General features: G+C 46.1%; 1 protein-coding gene across 4 annotated transcripts in view; it reads right to left on the reverse strand.

Moving 5' to 3' along the window:
• The window catches only part of ZRANB1 (zinc finger RANBP2-type containing 1), a 47,540-nt gene that overhangs the window by 11,190 nt on the left and 24,123 nt on the right, over positions 1-12,227 (reverse strand). For 3 of the 4 annotated variants that reach the window (XM_059661768.1, XM_059661767.1, XM_059661765.1), the window contains exons 3-4: positions 2,857-3,044; positions 234-411 (exon numbers count right to left, since the gene is read on the reverse strand). In XM_059661768.1, coding sequence (XP_059517751.1) covers positions 234-411; positions 2,857-3,044 — 366 coding nt within the window. The remainder of the gene's footprint in view (positions 1-233; positions 412-2,856; positions 3,045-12,227) is intronic. The other variant, XM_059661766.1, reaches the window with a different exon arrangement.

Below are 12,227 nucleotides of genomic sequence, written 5' to 3' on the forward strand. Positions count from 1 at the left end.
AGGCAGATTTTTAAAATATCTGAGGCCCACAAAGCAGTCAGTCACCAGTGGCTGTCCTCCTCCCAGGTCCACTGTAAGTTCACAGTGGCTCCTGCACTGGTCACTTCCAGTAAACACAGGAGAGTCAAGTAACTGCAGATGCACACATAATAGCTTCCTGAGAGAAACATTCTCTAGACATGAAAAATGACTGTAATAGTGGAAAGTCTTTTCCCACTGCAACGTGGAGTCACCTGCCGGCAGCGTGAACGTGACCAGGTCGGTGAGGAAGTAGCAAGCGAAGTCCCCCTTCCGCTGGTGGAGAGAGGCTGCGATCTCCCGCCGGATCTGCTCCGTCAGCTCGGGACACACCATGGCGGGAATGCACTTGGCTGCTTGCTGAGACACCTTCAACACAAAAGACACGTAACTCTGCACCCCGTGCCAGCAGGAGCAGAAGACACCAGTGTCCAAAGGACTTACCAGCATCCCCGGGAACGGAGGTGGTATTTCGTTTTTTTGATTTTAAACTGCACTGGGTATGGGTATAATTTCCCTACTAGTGCAGGGGGCGTCAGTACATCATTCCAGGAAAACAGCCAGTTAGCCTCTGGCTCAGTAATTCCCAAGAATTTATTCCCAAGGAAATAGACAAAGATGCACATATGAAAACATATGTAAAATGGTGTTGTTCCCAAAGGCTCATCCTAGGAGGGGAGGGAGGACAGTACACAACCTACATTAAGACTACCCATCATGCCCCCAATAAAAACATTCTTAAAAACAGGGAACTCCAGCTCACGGGGAAACGCAGAAATACTCCTCTCTCCCGCTCTGCTGAGACTGTTTCAAGTACCCTGGCCTGGAATAAAGCAAACACGCTCTTTATAAAGGGTTAGTTCCTGCTGACTTCAAGGCCCTCCCCATCTCTATAATTCTGGATTTTTACCAAAGCACCTGGCTTCCCCACGGGTGGAACAGACTAGACAGCAAACGCTGGAAGCCCGGCCCTCAGGAGAGAAACAGGAGCGCTGGCGCAGTGAGCACCGCACAGAGCCGGCCGGGAACGGCTAGACTCTCCTTTTAAATGACCAACAGCAACAGATGATGGAAAGCTGTCACTTCCCACTGAAGCTGGGCTCCTGGCTTGCAGAAAATGCCGGGTCAAGGCTGGTATCGACAGGAGGAAATGCGTGAGCCCGGGGTGGCCAGACTGTAGCCACGACCCAGCGGGTTTCCCGAACGGAGGGTCCCAATCTTCTGATAAGCCGCCCAGAGTGTAAGCTTTACGGATCATCTCATCTAGGTAATATGTGCGGAGAACTCAACTGTAACTGCTATTAAGGGAAGTGAACAGTTTCAAACACCCTGCATCCCCCACGCAGCCACCCGTCGTATCATTCTGAAACTCTCCATGACAATTCGGTCCCACTAACCCAGTGGTCGGCAAACCGCGACTCGCAAGCCACATGCGGCTCTTTGGCCCCTTGAGTGTGGCTCTTCCACAAAATACCACGTGCGGGCGCGCAAGTACAGTGCGAAGTTGACTTAAAACTTTAAGTAAAGTTTATTAAGTTAATTTTAGGGAACGTTGTGGAGTGAAAGAAGATGTAGTGTCGAGGACTGAGAAAGGTATGTGAGATGGTTTGGACATATAGAGAGGATGAACGGAAGGAGATAGACGAAACAAGTATACAAGACGCGTGTGGATGGGAGAGTTGGAAGGGGTCGACCTCAGCGAACGTACCTCAATCAGACTGAGGACGTGTTTAGCGAAGGCCAGCTTAGGAGCACCCTGATTAAGTTAATAACAATGTACCTACCTGTATAGTTTAAAAAATTTGGCTCTCAAAAGAAATTTCAATCATTGTACTGTTGATATTTGGCTCTGTTGACTAATGAGTTTGCCGACCACTGCACTAACCTGATGTAATGAAATCCTCACTACATCTTAACTCCAGAAACCCAGTCTGTGACACTTATATAAAACCAAATATTAAATATGCTCAGAAAATAACTGCCTGTTTCACACCAGTGTTAAAATGAATCCCAAAAGTAAGTTAAAATTAGCTTATTCCAATCTGCCAACCTTCAGTCCCTTTCCGAAAACCTGGGGAATTTTTCCAAAAAACGACTGGACTGAAACAGGAAAGCTGCCAATAGCTGGAGGCTGGCCTCGCCGTCCCCTGCGCCCTGCCCTGGAGCATGAATGTCCTTGAACCCTGCCCCCACCTCTGGCCTCTCCCACCTCAGGACTCAACCATCTCCTTAGGCCAGTAGCCCTTAACTTTGGGCTGTGAACTTGGGCAAGGTCCCATGAACTTGAATAACAATTTTAATTAAATTTAAATCCTACATTTTTACTAACCTTGTGCCTAAATTTAAAAGGCATTTTCTTATATATCACAGATTTGATTTAGCATTGTGATAACTGTATTTCAATATACAGTTGAACCTTGAACAACACGGGTTTGAACTGCGTGGGCTCACTTACATGTGGCTTTTTCAATGAGAACTGTAAATGTGTACAAGGTCATACCCCTTTTTTAGCAGTGCCTGGCACATGGTAGGTCCTCAATAAATATTTGTTAGTGGAATGAATAACAGATACATCCCAGTTTTTAAGTCAAGTATAACTCAATATTGTGGCAAAATGTCCTGTTTTAAAGCATATACCCTTAAAAATTATATACTGTTTAAGTCTCAAGCTTAATATAACTTTTTAAAGGGGATAAAAGAATCTGAAACATTTCAGAACTGTTTAGAGAAACATTGTAAGAACTGTTAGTCACATAAAAAAAAAAAAAAAAGAACACACAAGAGAAAAAAGCAAAAGAACACATTTCCGCCTGTAAAGAGCGTTTCTGCTGAACTCACCTCCGTGAGCAGGATGGCGAGCATGTCCTGCCGCTGGAAGCGGATGGCCAGGTGCACCAGCGTGTAGCCCACGTCGAAGGCGGAAGGGCGGTTCAGCAGGCGCACCTCGTCCGCAGTGAGCTGCCGGGCGATGTCCCCTCCTGACGACTTGTAGGCTTCGATAGCAGCTAAATCGCCCTCTACAACCCCTAAAACAGCATCAAGACAGAAAGGAGTGTCATTCTATTGTTCTCCAAAAAGCATGAACCTGCAGCATCAGCTCTAAACTCTAAATGTTTCTCTGTGCTTCCTGGGTCGGCACAGCCTAAATGCCCTCAAGAACACACGTAGAGTCAGGGGACTCCCCGCCCTTCACTCTCTTACAGAACGGGAACTGCCCCCCCCTCCCCATCAGGCGCGGCACTTACCTTCCCTCAGTGCTGGCTGCCCACTCGTGGGGGTCAGAGGAGTGATCAGAATAGAGGAGTTGGGGGGAGACCGGGAATCTGGTGTGAGAGGAGCCCTCACGAGACCTGGCGCCTGCCCTGCCTGCTTCCTGGGCACTGGGCGCGGAGCCCCTGAGCTGCCTTTTCAAAGGTAACTCAAAACGAGGGCTGAGCCTTCCACACTGCGGTGGCTTTGAAACAACGTAGAGCAATTAAACCATTTTCAATGTTAAGTGCAAGCTAGCAATATTCTGACGTCAGAATCTCTCAGTCAAGTCTCTCTTACACCCATTAAGAATTATTAAAACTTCAGTAACACTTGAAGCGGATGATTCTGAACAAAAACGTGCTAAAACAAAACATTAAACAGCAAGTGGAGCCCTAGCCGGTGTGGCTCAGTGGATAGAGCGTCGGCCTGAGGACTGAAGGGTCCCAGATTCGATTCCGGTCAAGGGCATGTGCCTTAGTTGCAGGCACATCCCCAGTAGGAGGTGTGCAGGAGGCAGCTGATCGATATTTCTCTCTCATCGATGTTTCTAACTCTCTCTCCTTCTCCCTCTCCCTTCCTCTCTGTAAAAAAAAATTAATAAAATATATATTTAAAAAATAAATCAATAAATAAAAATAAACAGCAAGTGGAGAGATAAAACAAGTATCACCTTCTCCAAATCCATAAGGAACTTTCCATTCCCACTGAACCACATTATTAATCTCAACACAAATTAACGCTGGGTGAAGGCAGTGACCCTAGTCACGAAGCCTTAACAGAAAAATAAAGGTGCTGGTGAGCTTCAAATGCACCACAAACATCTGAAAATAAGGCAAGCACCACGACTGCAGGCCCAGGAGACTGCGGGTGGGTCCTGGCACTAACCGAGGCTATGCTCAGTGTAGTCTACAGTGTCTGTCGCTGCACTCTTAAATTAGGAATTGGATAAATAAGAGCTATTCCTGGGAGTAGGACATGGCACAGTTATTAAAAATGACCAAGCTTTAAAATGAGAATTCAATTCCCACCTCACTAAGTGCCGTGACATGCAGAGCACTACGCTAGGCCACGTGAGGAACACCAAGACAGTAAAACATGATTCCTCAACTCAGAACTGTCCTTTGTCATCACATGTGTACGCCAGGAACAGCCAGCATCGAAAGTGTCCAAACTCTGGGGCCAAAAATCCTTCTGGAAATCTACACCCTGTCCCCAGAGAAATGACCTTTCCAGCCACACACGTTTCCAGGTGCGGAATCCATGAGGCGCATTTCTGTTCCCAGCAGCGGAGACGAATGCGTTCCTCAATGTAAAGGCCAGGGACAGCTGGAACCCCACCCCCAAGACATAAAGGGCTTCCAAACACCCTGTGGTGTGACACAGAAATGCTCCCAGCACTTCTGCAGCGGACCAAGGCCCGAAAAGTCCGACCCCCGCCCTGAGGAGGTCGGAGGAAGGCCAGCCGCACTGGTGTGCGCGTGTACAACGCACACGGGTGCTTTTATCTCCTGAAGCTCACCAGCAATTTCTGTCTTTTGTCTGGAGAAAGGGGAGATCTTCCAAATCACAATGTTCCTATTTTTAGCTACCTCGCCGCTGAGAAGCTCCTCTTAGGCAGTCTTGCTTAAGAGTTCATTTCCTCTCTAAAGCTTCTGAGGGATTTCTGTAAGTAGAGACTCAGTAGCACAGCATGAGGGGGAGAGGGAGTACAGACCAGACACCACATAGCATGACCAAGTGAGCAAGAGGCTTCCGAGTCCTGGTTACAACGTCACCCCGTCTGCCTCCAAATACAGGGTTTAAACCTGCGAACAGAACTTCCCAGGGGTGAGCTGTGTATCGACTGAGCTGACAGAGTGCAATTCCTAAGCCGACAAAGGCTCGCCCCCACCCCAGCTCTGCGTAACCTGCAGGTGCGACTGCACGTCCCCGGCAGAGGGTGAGGGTGAATAGAGATGCTGCCCTCCATTCTTCAGTGTTGAAATTCTCCAAACTTCTCAGAACATGAAAAACACAAACTTAAGTATAGGCACAAAGTAGTATTTAAAAGGAAAGCAATTTATTATCTGATGTCTTGGGAATGTATTTTTTTTCATGAACCATAATTAAAAGCTCACCAGTTACTGGAGAGTTTTCAGCTACAAAGGTGAGTAAATTTATTACAAATAAAACTTCACAAGAGAATCACGGACCGGTCCTCATTACTGGTATGTTCTATTACACGTCGTTCAAGGGGAGCCACTGATCAAGTTTAGGCAGTTTCTTGAAAGGAGGGTATCCCTGTACCCATGGTGTTCAAAAGGGGTTGGCCCACACTTGGATAACCTAAAAACTTAGCTACCACATGTTTTCTACTTGGGGGGTAAAACAGCATATGTGCAAAATAACTTATAAAATGCCTTTGAGTTCCTCCTATAACATTGCATTTCTACCACTCGTTAATATTAGGGAAGAAAAGGGAAGTAGGAAGGTAGAAGAGTTGGTAGGTAGTGAAAGAGCAAATCCTTGCCAGCGGTAAAATCTCAACATCAGAGAGCGGGGAAAGCAGGGTCGTTCTAGCAGAGGAGAGAGTCCAGATGCTTCTGGCTGCGGACATCTCACCTGCCTCCAAGAGTAACTGAGCCTCCCTCTCTCACAAGTGCTTTGACATGGCCGTCACTTCCCCATTCACAATAAGAAGGCAAATAAAGGACAACTAAAGCCACTCCGAGAAGATTAGCTTTTAGGGCTTTAATTCAAAACTGATGGAATGAAATACATGCCTGGCTAAGCAGTGGAGCAGTTACAGATAAAGTGTTAGGAGACTTTAAACATGAAGACCAGAGAGTAAATGAAAGATACCATATTATAGGTTATCTATAATAATAAAAGCGTACTATGCTAATTAGACCGGACAACCTTCCGGCTGCGAGGGAAGCCGGTGCCGGCAGCTGGGGGAAGGCCAGCTCTTGCACGAATTTCGTGCATCGGGCCTCTACTAAAATATACACTTGTTAAGGAAAACAAACACGTATATTATTGTTGTGTAGCTGGGCCAGAATTTAATATACAGAGTGGGCAAAAGTAGATTAACAGTTGTGAGTATGCAAAACGGTCTCTCCCTGTATTGCTGTTTATTCACTGCTGTATTTTTATTACAAGCAGCTGTACACCTGCTTCGGCTCCCCTGCGTTTGGAGCCACAGGCATAGCTCGCAGGGACCTCATAGCTACTATGGAACTCCTGGTCGGGAGATGGAGCTGGCTTGTAGATGTTTAGAAAACAGACTTATTTTTCCCCCATGTATGGCACAGTTTTCAAAGTTTTGCCTTATTTTATTTTATGACAAAACCATAATGGTAACTAACTTTGAAAAGAATGCCAAATGGTTTAAAAAAAAGCCAGGACTTACCTGAGCCCACACGGGCCAGCCCACCACTACCCTGGAGTTCTATGGTAGCTGTGAGAGCACAGCATGCTTTATGCTGGGGGGTCAGGGTGCACTTGGAGTCAGCTTGCACACTGTCAGGAGCCCTTAAAGAGAAAAGTGGGTTTTAAGTGGGAATGTTCAGAACGCCCTTCACCGTGGGCAGCAGAAGCTGCGGCTGTGGCTGGCTAGTGTCTGGGTGGTCTTCCTCTAGCAGAGTTTAACTCACTTGGCTGGTTTTGCATATTAAAAGGAAACTATGTACCACCCTGAATGCCTTTTCTTTATACTCCTAACTATTTGGCTATAGTTCCATCAGGAACTTGGTTTAGTCACAGCAATCTCTTTCCTTTTTTTTTTTTCTTTCGGTTAATCCTCACTTGAGGATATTTTTCCATTGCTTTTTAGAGAGAGTGGAAGGGAGAGGAAGACACAGAGAGGGAGAAACATCAATGTGAGAGAGACACATGGTTTGGCTGCCTCCTTCACGCACCCGACCAAGGCTAAGATCCAGCCTGCAACCGAGGTGCACGCCCTTGACCAGAGCGTAACTCAGGGCGCTTCAGTCCGCAGGCCAATGCCCTCCAATAAGCCAAACCGGCTTAACCAGGAGCTGCTTCGTAAATAAAACGAGCAATAGCTTTTTTGTTTTTGTTTTTTTGTGTGTGGTTTTTAATATATTTTATTGATTTTTTACAGAGAGGAAGGGAGAGGGATAGAGAGTTAGAAACATCGATGAGAGCGAAACATCTATCAGCTGCCTCCTGCACACACACACACACACCTCCCCCCCCCCCCCCCCCCCCCCGGGATGTGCCCGCAACCAAGGTACATGCCCTTGATCAGAATGGAACCTGGGACCCTTCAGTCCGCAGGCCAACAACGCTCTATCCACTGAGCCAAACCGGTTTTGGCAGGGCAATAGTTTTAAGTGTACCTTCAAGTAGGTGCAAGCTCCGTGGCAATCCCCAAAATAGTTTGAGCAGACAAAACAAATCACCTCTAGATGTATTTTTCATACACTAACCAATGGCAACAAGTTAAAATCTTCCATTTCTATTCCCACAATAGTGCTATAAAGTCATAACCCTTTCAAAAGGCCAAGAGATGAGAATCACAATTGGAAATAAATCCTTAATTTAAACTAATCTATTCTATATCAAGATGAGCTTCTACTCAACTTATTCCATAAACTCACTCCATTATGAAAACATCCTCTGTAGAAATAAATATGAGAGTCAATGACAGGAAGTCAAAAGAGTTTCTAATTAGGCTTTTAAATGTTCTATTATTAATCATGACAAACTATGCCAAACACAGCTTATCCTCTGGAGATCTTACCTCCTTGCCTTTGATCAGATTGTTAGCAACCCCACTGCTGTGGAAATATAAATGCCCCAAATCACAGGAAACGAGGCCTGAATGCTGGTACCTCCCTAAGAAAGCAGATGCTCGCACACGCAGGAGAACGGCGCCGAGTGCAGTGGGAGGATTCGCAGGAACATGTCACAAAGTTCCTTTGGAAGGTGATCAGAGATGAGGACAAGTGGTAATGAATTAAAATAGATGATGTGAGTTCAAATTGCAAAGTTCACTTAAAATCTGGCCAAGGGAGTCAACGGAGGGGATCCTCTGGCTCTTAGAAACCCAGGGCTCTCGTCATGAAATAGGGAGCAGCAGAACCACAGTCACCCCAAAATCAAATCCCACAAGCTCTTCTGACCTCAAGTAAAAACTTCTCCTGCTGCCCTGGCTGGTTTGGCTCAGTGGATAGAGCATCAGCCTGCAAACTTAAGGGTCCCACGTTTGAATCCGATCAAGGGCACATCCCCGGTGGGGGGCTGCAGGAGGCAGCTGGTCAATGGTTCTCTCTCATCAGTGATGTTTCTATCTCTCTCCCTCTCCCTTGCTCTCTAAAATCAATAACAATATATTTTAAATTTTTTTTCTCCTGCTATGCTGCTAAGTTATCCTGGCTGAATTTGAAACCAAATTTTAGATTTTTAGAAAAATAGTATTTTAGGTAGGCCTGGAGAAACAGAACAGTCTAGCCCACTCCCTTTAACAGGTGAGAAAACCAGAGGGTAAATGAACATTTAAAAGCAGGTGGGTGTGGGGGGAGGGGGAAAATAAAAGGAAAACCTCTCATGAGAGAGAACTTTCTATTGTTCATATTAAATCTGTATAACTTTCTTTTAGCCAAAATACTCAGAATTAAAACAGAGAATCAAATTTGAAGAAATGCTGGAAAGCTGTTAGTCCATCCTAAGAAGGTGCCCAGGTATAAGCACAACACAAGAAACCCCTAGAACCGAAACCGGTTTGGCTCAGTGGATAGAGCGTCGGCCTGCAGACTGAAGGGTCCCAGGTTCGATTCCGGTCAAGGGCATATATACCTGGGTTGCGGGCACATCCCCAGTAGGAGATGTGCAGGAGGCAGCTGATCGATGTTTCTCTCATCATCGATGATTCTAACTATCTCTCTCCCTTCCTCTCTGTAAAAAATCAATAAAATATATTAAAAAAAAACAAAACAAAAAAAAAACAAGAAACCCCTAGAATCTGCCATGGAAGAGCAGGTCTCACAGCTGCAGTTAAGTCATGGCCTCCCAGTATCCGAAGACGCTGGGTGGGAGACTTCCCTCCGAAGTGTCAGGTCCATACACGGAACCACCCACTGGCCAGCGTGTCTAACGGGCACGTTCCCATGTCCTGTGTTTGGGGAGAGGATGCTGCTCTCCAACCCAGGCGTCCAAACCAAATCCTGGTCAGATCTTCAGGCCTCTCCTCAGCCCAGCGTCAGCTCTGCAGGGTGTGACCCATCTCTCAGGCTCTCAAACACATCCCCTAAGCGGGTACACAAAATGTGCTGCACACGTCTGTGCGGGAGAGGAAATTTCCTGTTTTCCCTTAGTGCTGGTTGGTCTAATAACCAAACTGGCATGTGACAGGTCACCAGGAGAAAACAACCCAATGTAATCGTGTGTGTGCAAGCAGGGGCTCCCCGAGAACAGGGAGCAGAGGACCGAGCAGGCACTAAGCCATCTTGAGCTAAGGACAACGTGGGGTGGTCGTCTGGGACTGCAAAGGGGAGGAAGGCAATTCACATGGAGATGGAAAAGCCAAGGCCTGGTAAGCAAATGTTTGCTGGGCCATCTTGACCAATGAGACACTGGAGACCTTGATCAATGGTACGCTAGAGTTCATATACGACAGTGGTCCTCTACCTTCCTAACGCCGCGACCCTTTAATACAGTTCCCTCATGTTGTGGTGACCCCCAATTTCATTGTTACAAATTGAACATAATTAAAGCAGAGTGATTAATCACAAAAACAATATGTAATTATATATGTGTTTTCTGATGGTCTTAGGCAATATATGTGAGAGAGCAGAACTTTCTATTGTTCTCAACCCCCAGCGGTTCTCAACCCGTGACCCTTTTAGGGGTCGAACGACCCTTTCACATAGAGGGAGAGGAAGAGTGGTTTTCTCACCTGTGAAATTTGGTTTCAAATTCAGCCAGGATAACTTAGCAGCATAGCAGGAGAAAAAAAATTTAAAATATATTTTTATTGATTTTAGAGAGCAAGGGAGAGGGAGAGAGATAGAAACATCAATGATGAGAGAGAACCATTGACCAGCTGCCTCCTGCAGCCCCCCAAGGGTCGTTCGACCCCCAAAGGGGTCACAGGTTGAGAACCGCTGATATACGATGACAGCTCCCCTGGAGTAGTAGGTCCCTCTAGCTATATTATTCGGGGCAGCTACAGAGAGGTAAAGGTTCTCTCTGGGTCTTCTGTTTCTTAAAAATAACCAGCTTAAAATAATAAATATCCCCAAATTAATGGTGGTAATCTGTTCCCCTCCCTTAAAATAAGAGTATTATCCAGTCTTAAAAAGGGAGTTCTGGCTGTAGCGGGTGTGGCTCAGTGGATGGAGCCTCGGCCTGCGGGCTCGGGGGTCCCAGGTTCGATTCCGGTCAGGGGCATGTGCCTTGGTTGCGGGCACATCCCCAGAGGGGGGTGTGCAGGAGGCAACTGATCGATGTTACTCTCTCATCGACGTTTCTGATTCTCTGTCCCTCTTCCTTCCTCTCTGTAGAGGGTCAATGGAATATATTAAAAAATAAAAAGGGAGTTCTGACACATACTACAACATGGATGAAGGTTGAAACATCACACTAAATGAAATAAACTAGTCACTGAAAGGGCGAGGACTACGCCCTCCATCTTGCCCCGAATCCTCCATTTTTTGGCAGAGCCATGCGCTTGGCAAGGCTTCTTCTTGGAGGCCCAAGCCTCTGCTAGCCACACCCAGGATTTCTTAAACTAACCAATGACAATCAAGGGAAGTGCGCGCCATAGATATGACCACATCCTGTGTAACGAGACACCGACTTGCGCCTGGCCAATCGGTGGGGCCCACAGTCCCCTCTCCTCCCCTTATTCAACCCCCCTATAAAACTCCTTTCCACTGGGCTAGCTCTCTCTCTGCCACTTGCTGCTGTGCCAGTAAGGAGGGGAGGGGAGCCAAGCCCATGTTTGAATAAAAGACTCTTTGCTTTTGCATCGGACATGGCCGGCTCCCTGGTGGTCTTTTGGGGATCCTGAAATCTGGGCATAACAGTCACAAAAGGACAAATACTGTACGATTCCACTTATATGAGGTTCCTAGAATAGTTAGTTTCTCAGAGACAGAAAATAGAATGGTGGTTCCCAGGGAATGGGGGGGGGGGGGGATGGAGAGTGAGTGTTAATGGATAGAGTTTCCATTTTGTAAGAGGGATCTGGAGATGGATGGCGATTACAGGTGCACAACAATCTATAATAATAAAAGGGTAATATCCTAATTAGACCGGATGTCATTCCAGACAAGCCAGGGCCGGAGGGAAGCCGGTGCCTGCAGCTGGGGGAAGGAAGGCCTACTCTTTCATGAATTTTGTGCATTGGGCCTCTAGTTTGAATATATTTTGTGCCACTGTACCATACACTTAAAAATGTCCAAGATGGAAAACTTTGTTACCTATACTTGACCAAAATTAAAATAAATTTAAAGAAAAGAAAAAATGATAAAAAGGTATTATTAAGAGATATTAGAAATGCTGTTCAAATACCGCCTATGTAGCATTCCTTCCTCCCCCCAAAAAGATAAAATGTTTAAATTGTATGTAACCATATCCTAATTGAGGATCATTCTGTAAAATAAATGGCCTGGACTCTGAAAATGTTAATGTCATGAAAGAGTAAACAAGGAAAACAAAAACACCTGGAGCACTGTTTATAGGAAACTCAGGAGATAAAACAACTGAATGCCGTGTATAGTCCTCAGCGGAATGGGACTGCAGCAGTAGCTATTAGTGTAACTACTGGTGAAAATAAACATGGACTTTGAACATTAAATTTTTCTGGATGATTACATTGTATGGCTTTGTAGAGAAATGACATACATACAGAAGTACTTAGAGGCAAAATGCCCAGACATCTGCGGCTAGCTCTCCAAGGGCTCAGGAAAACTCCCACAGAAAGACAGACAGAGCCGGAGAAAGGGAGA

The sequence above is a fragment of the Myotis daubentonii genome, chromosome 13 (genome assembly GCF_963259705.1).
Source record: "Myotis daubentonii chromosome 13, mMyoDau2.1, whole genome shotgun sequence".
NCBI classification, from domain to species: domain Eukaryota; kingdom Metazoa; phylum Chordata; class Mammalia; order Chiroptera; family Vespertilionidae; genus Myotis; species Myotis daubentonii.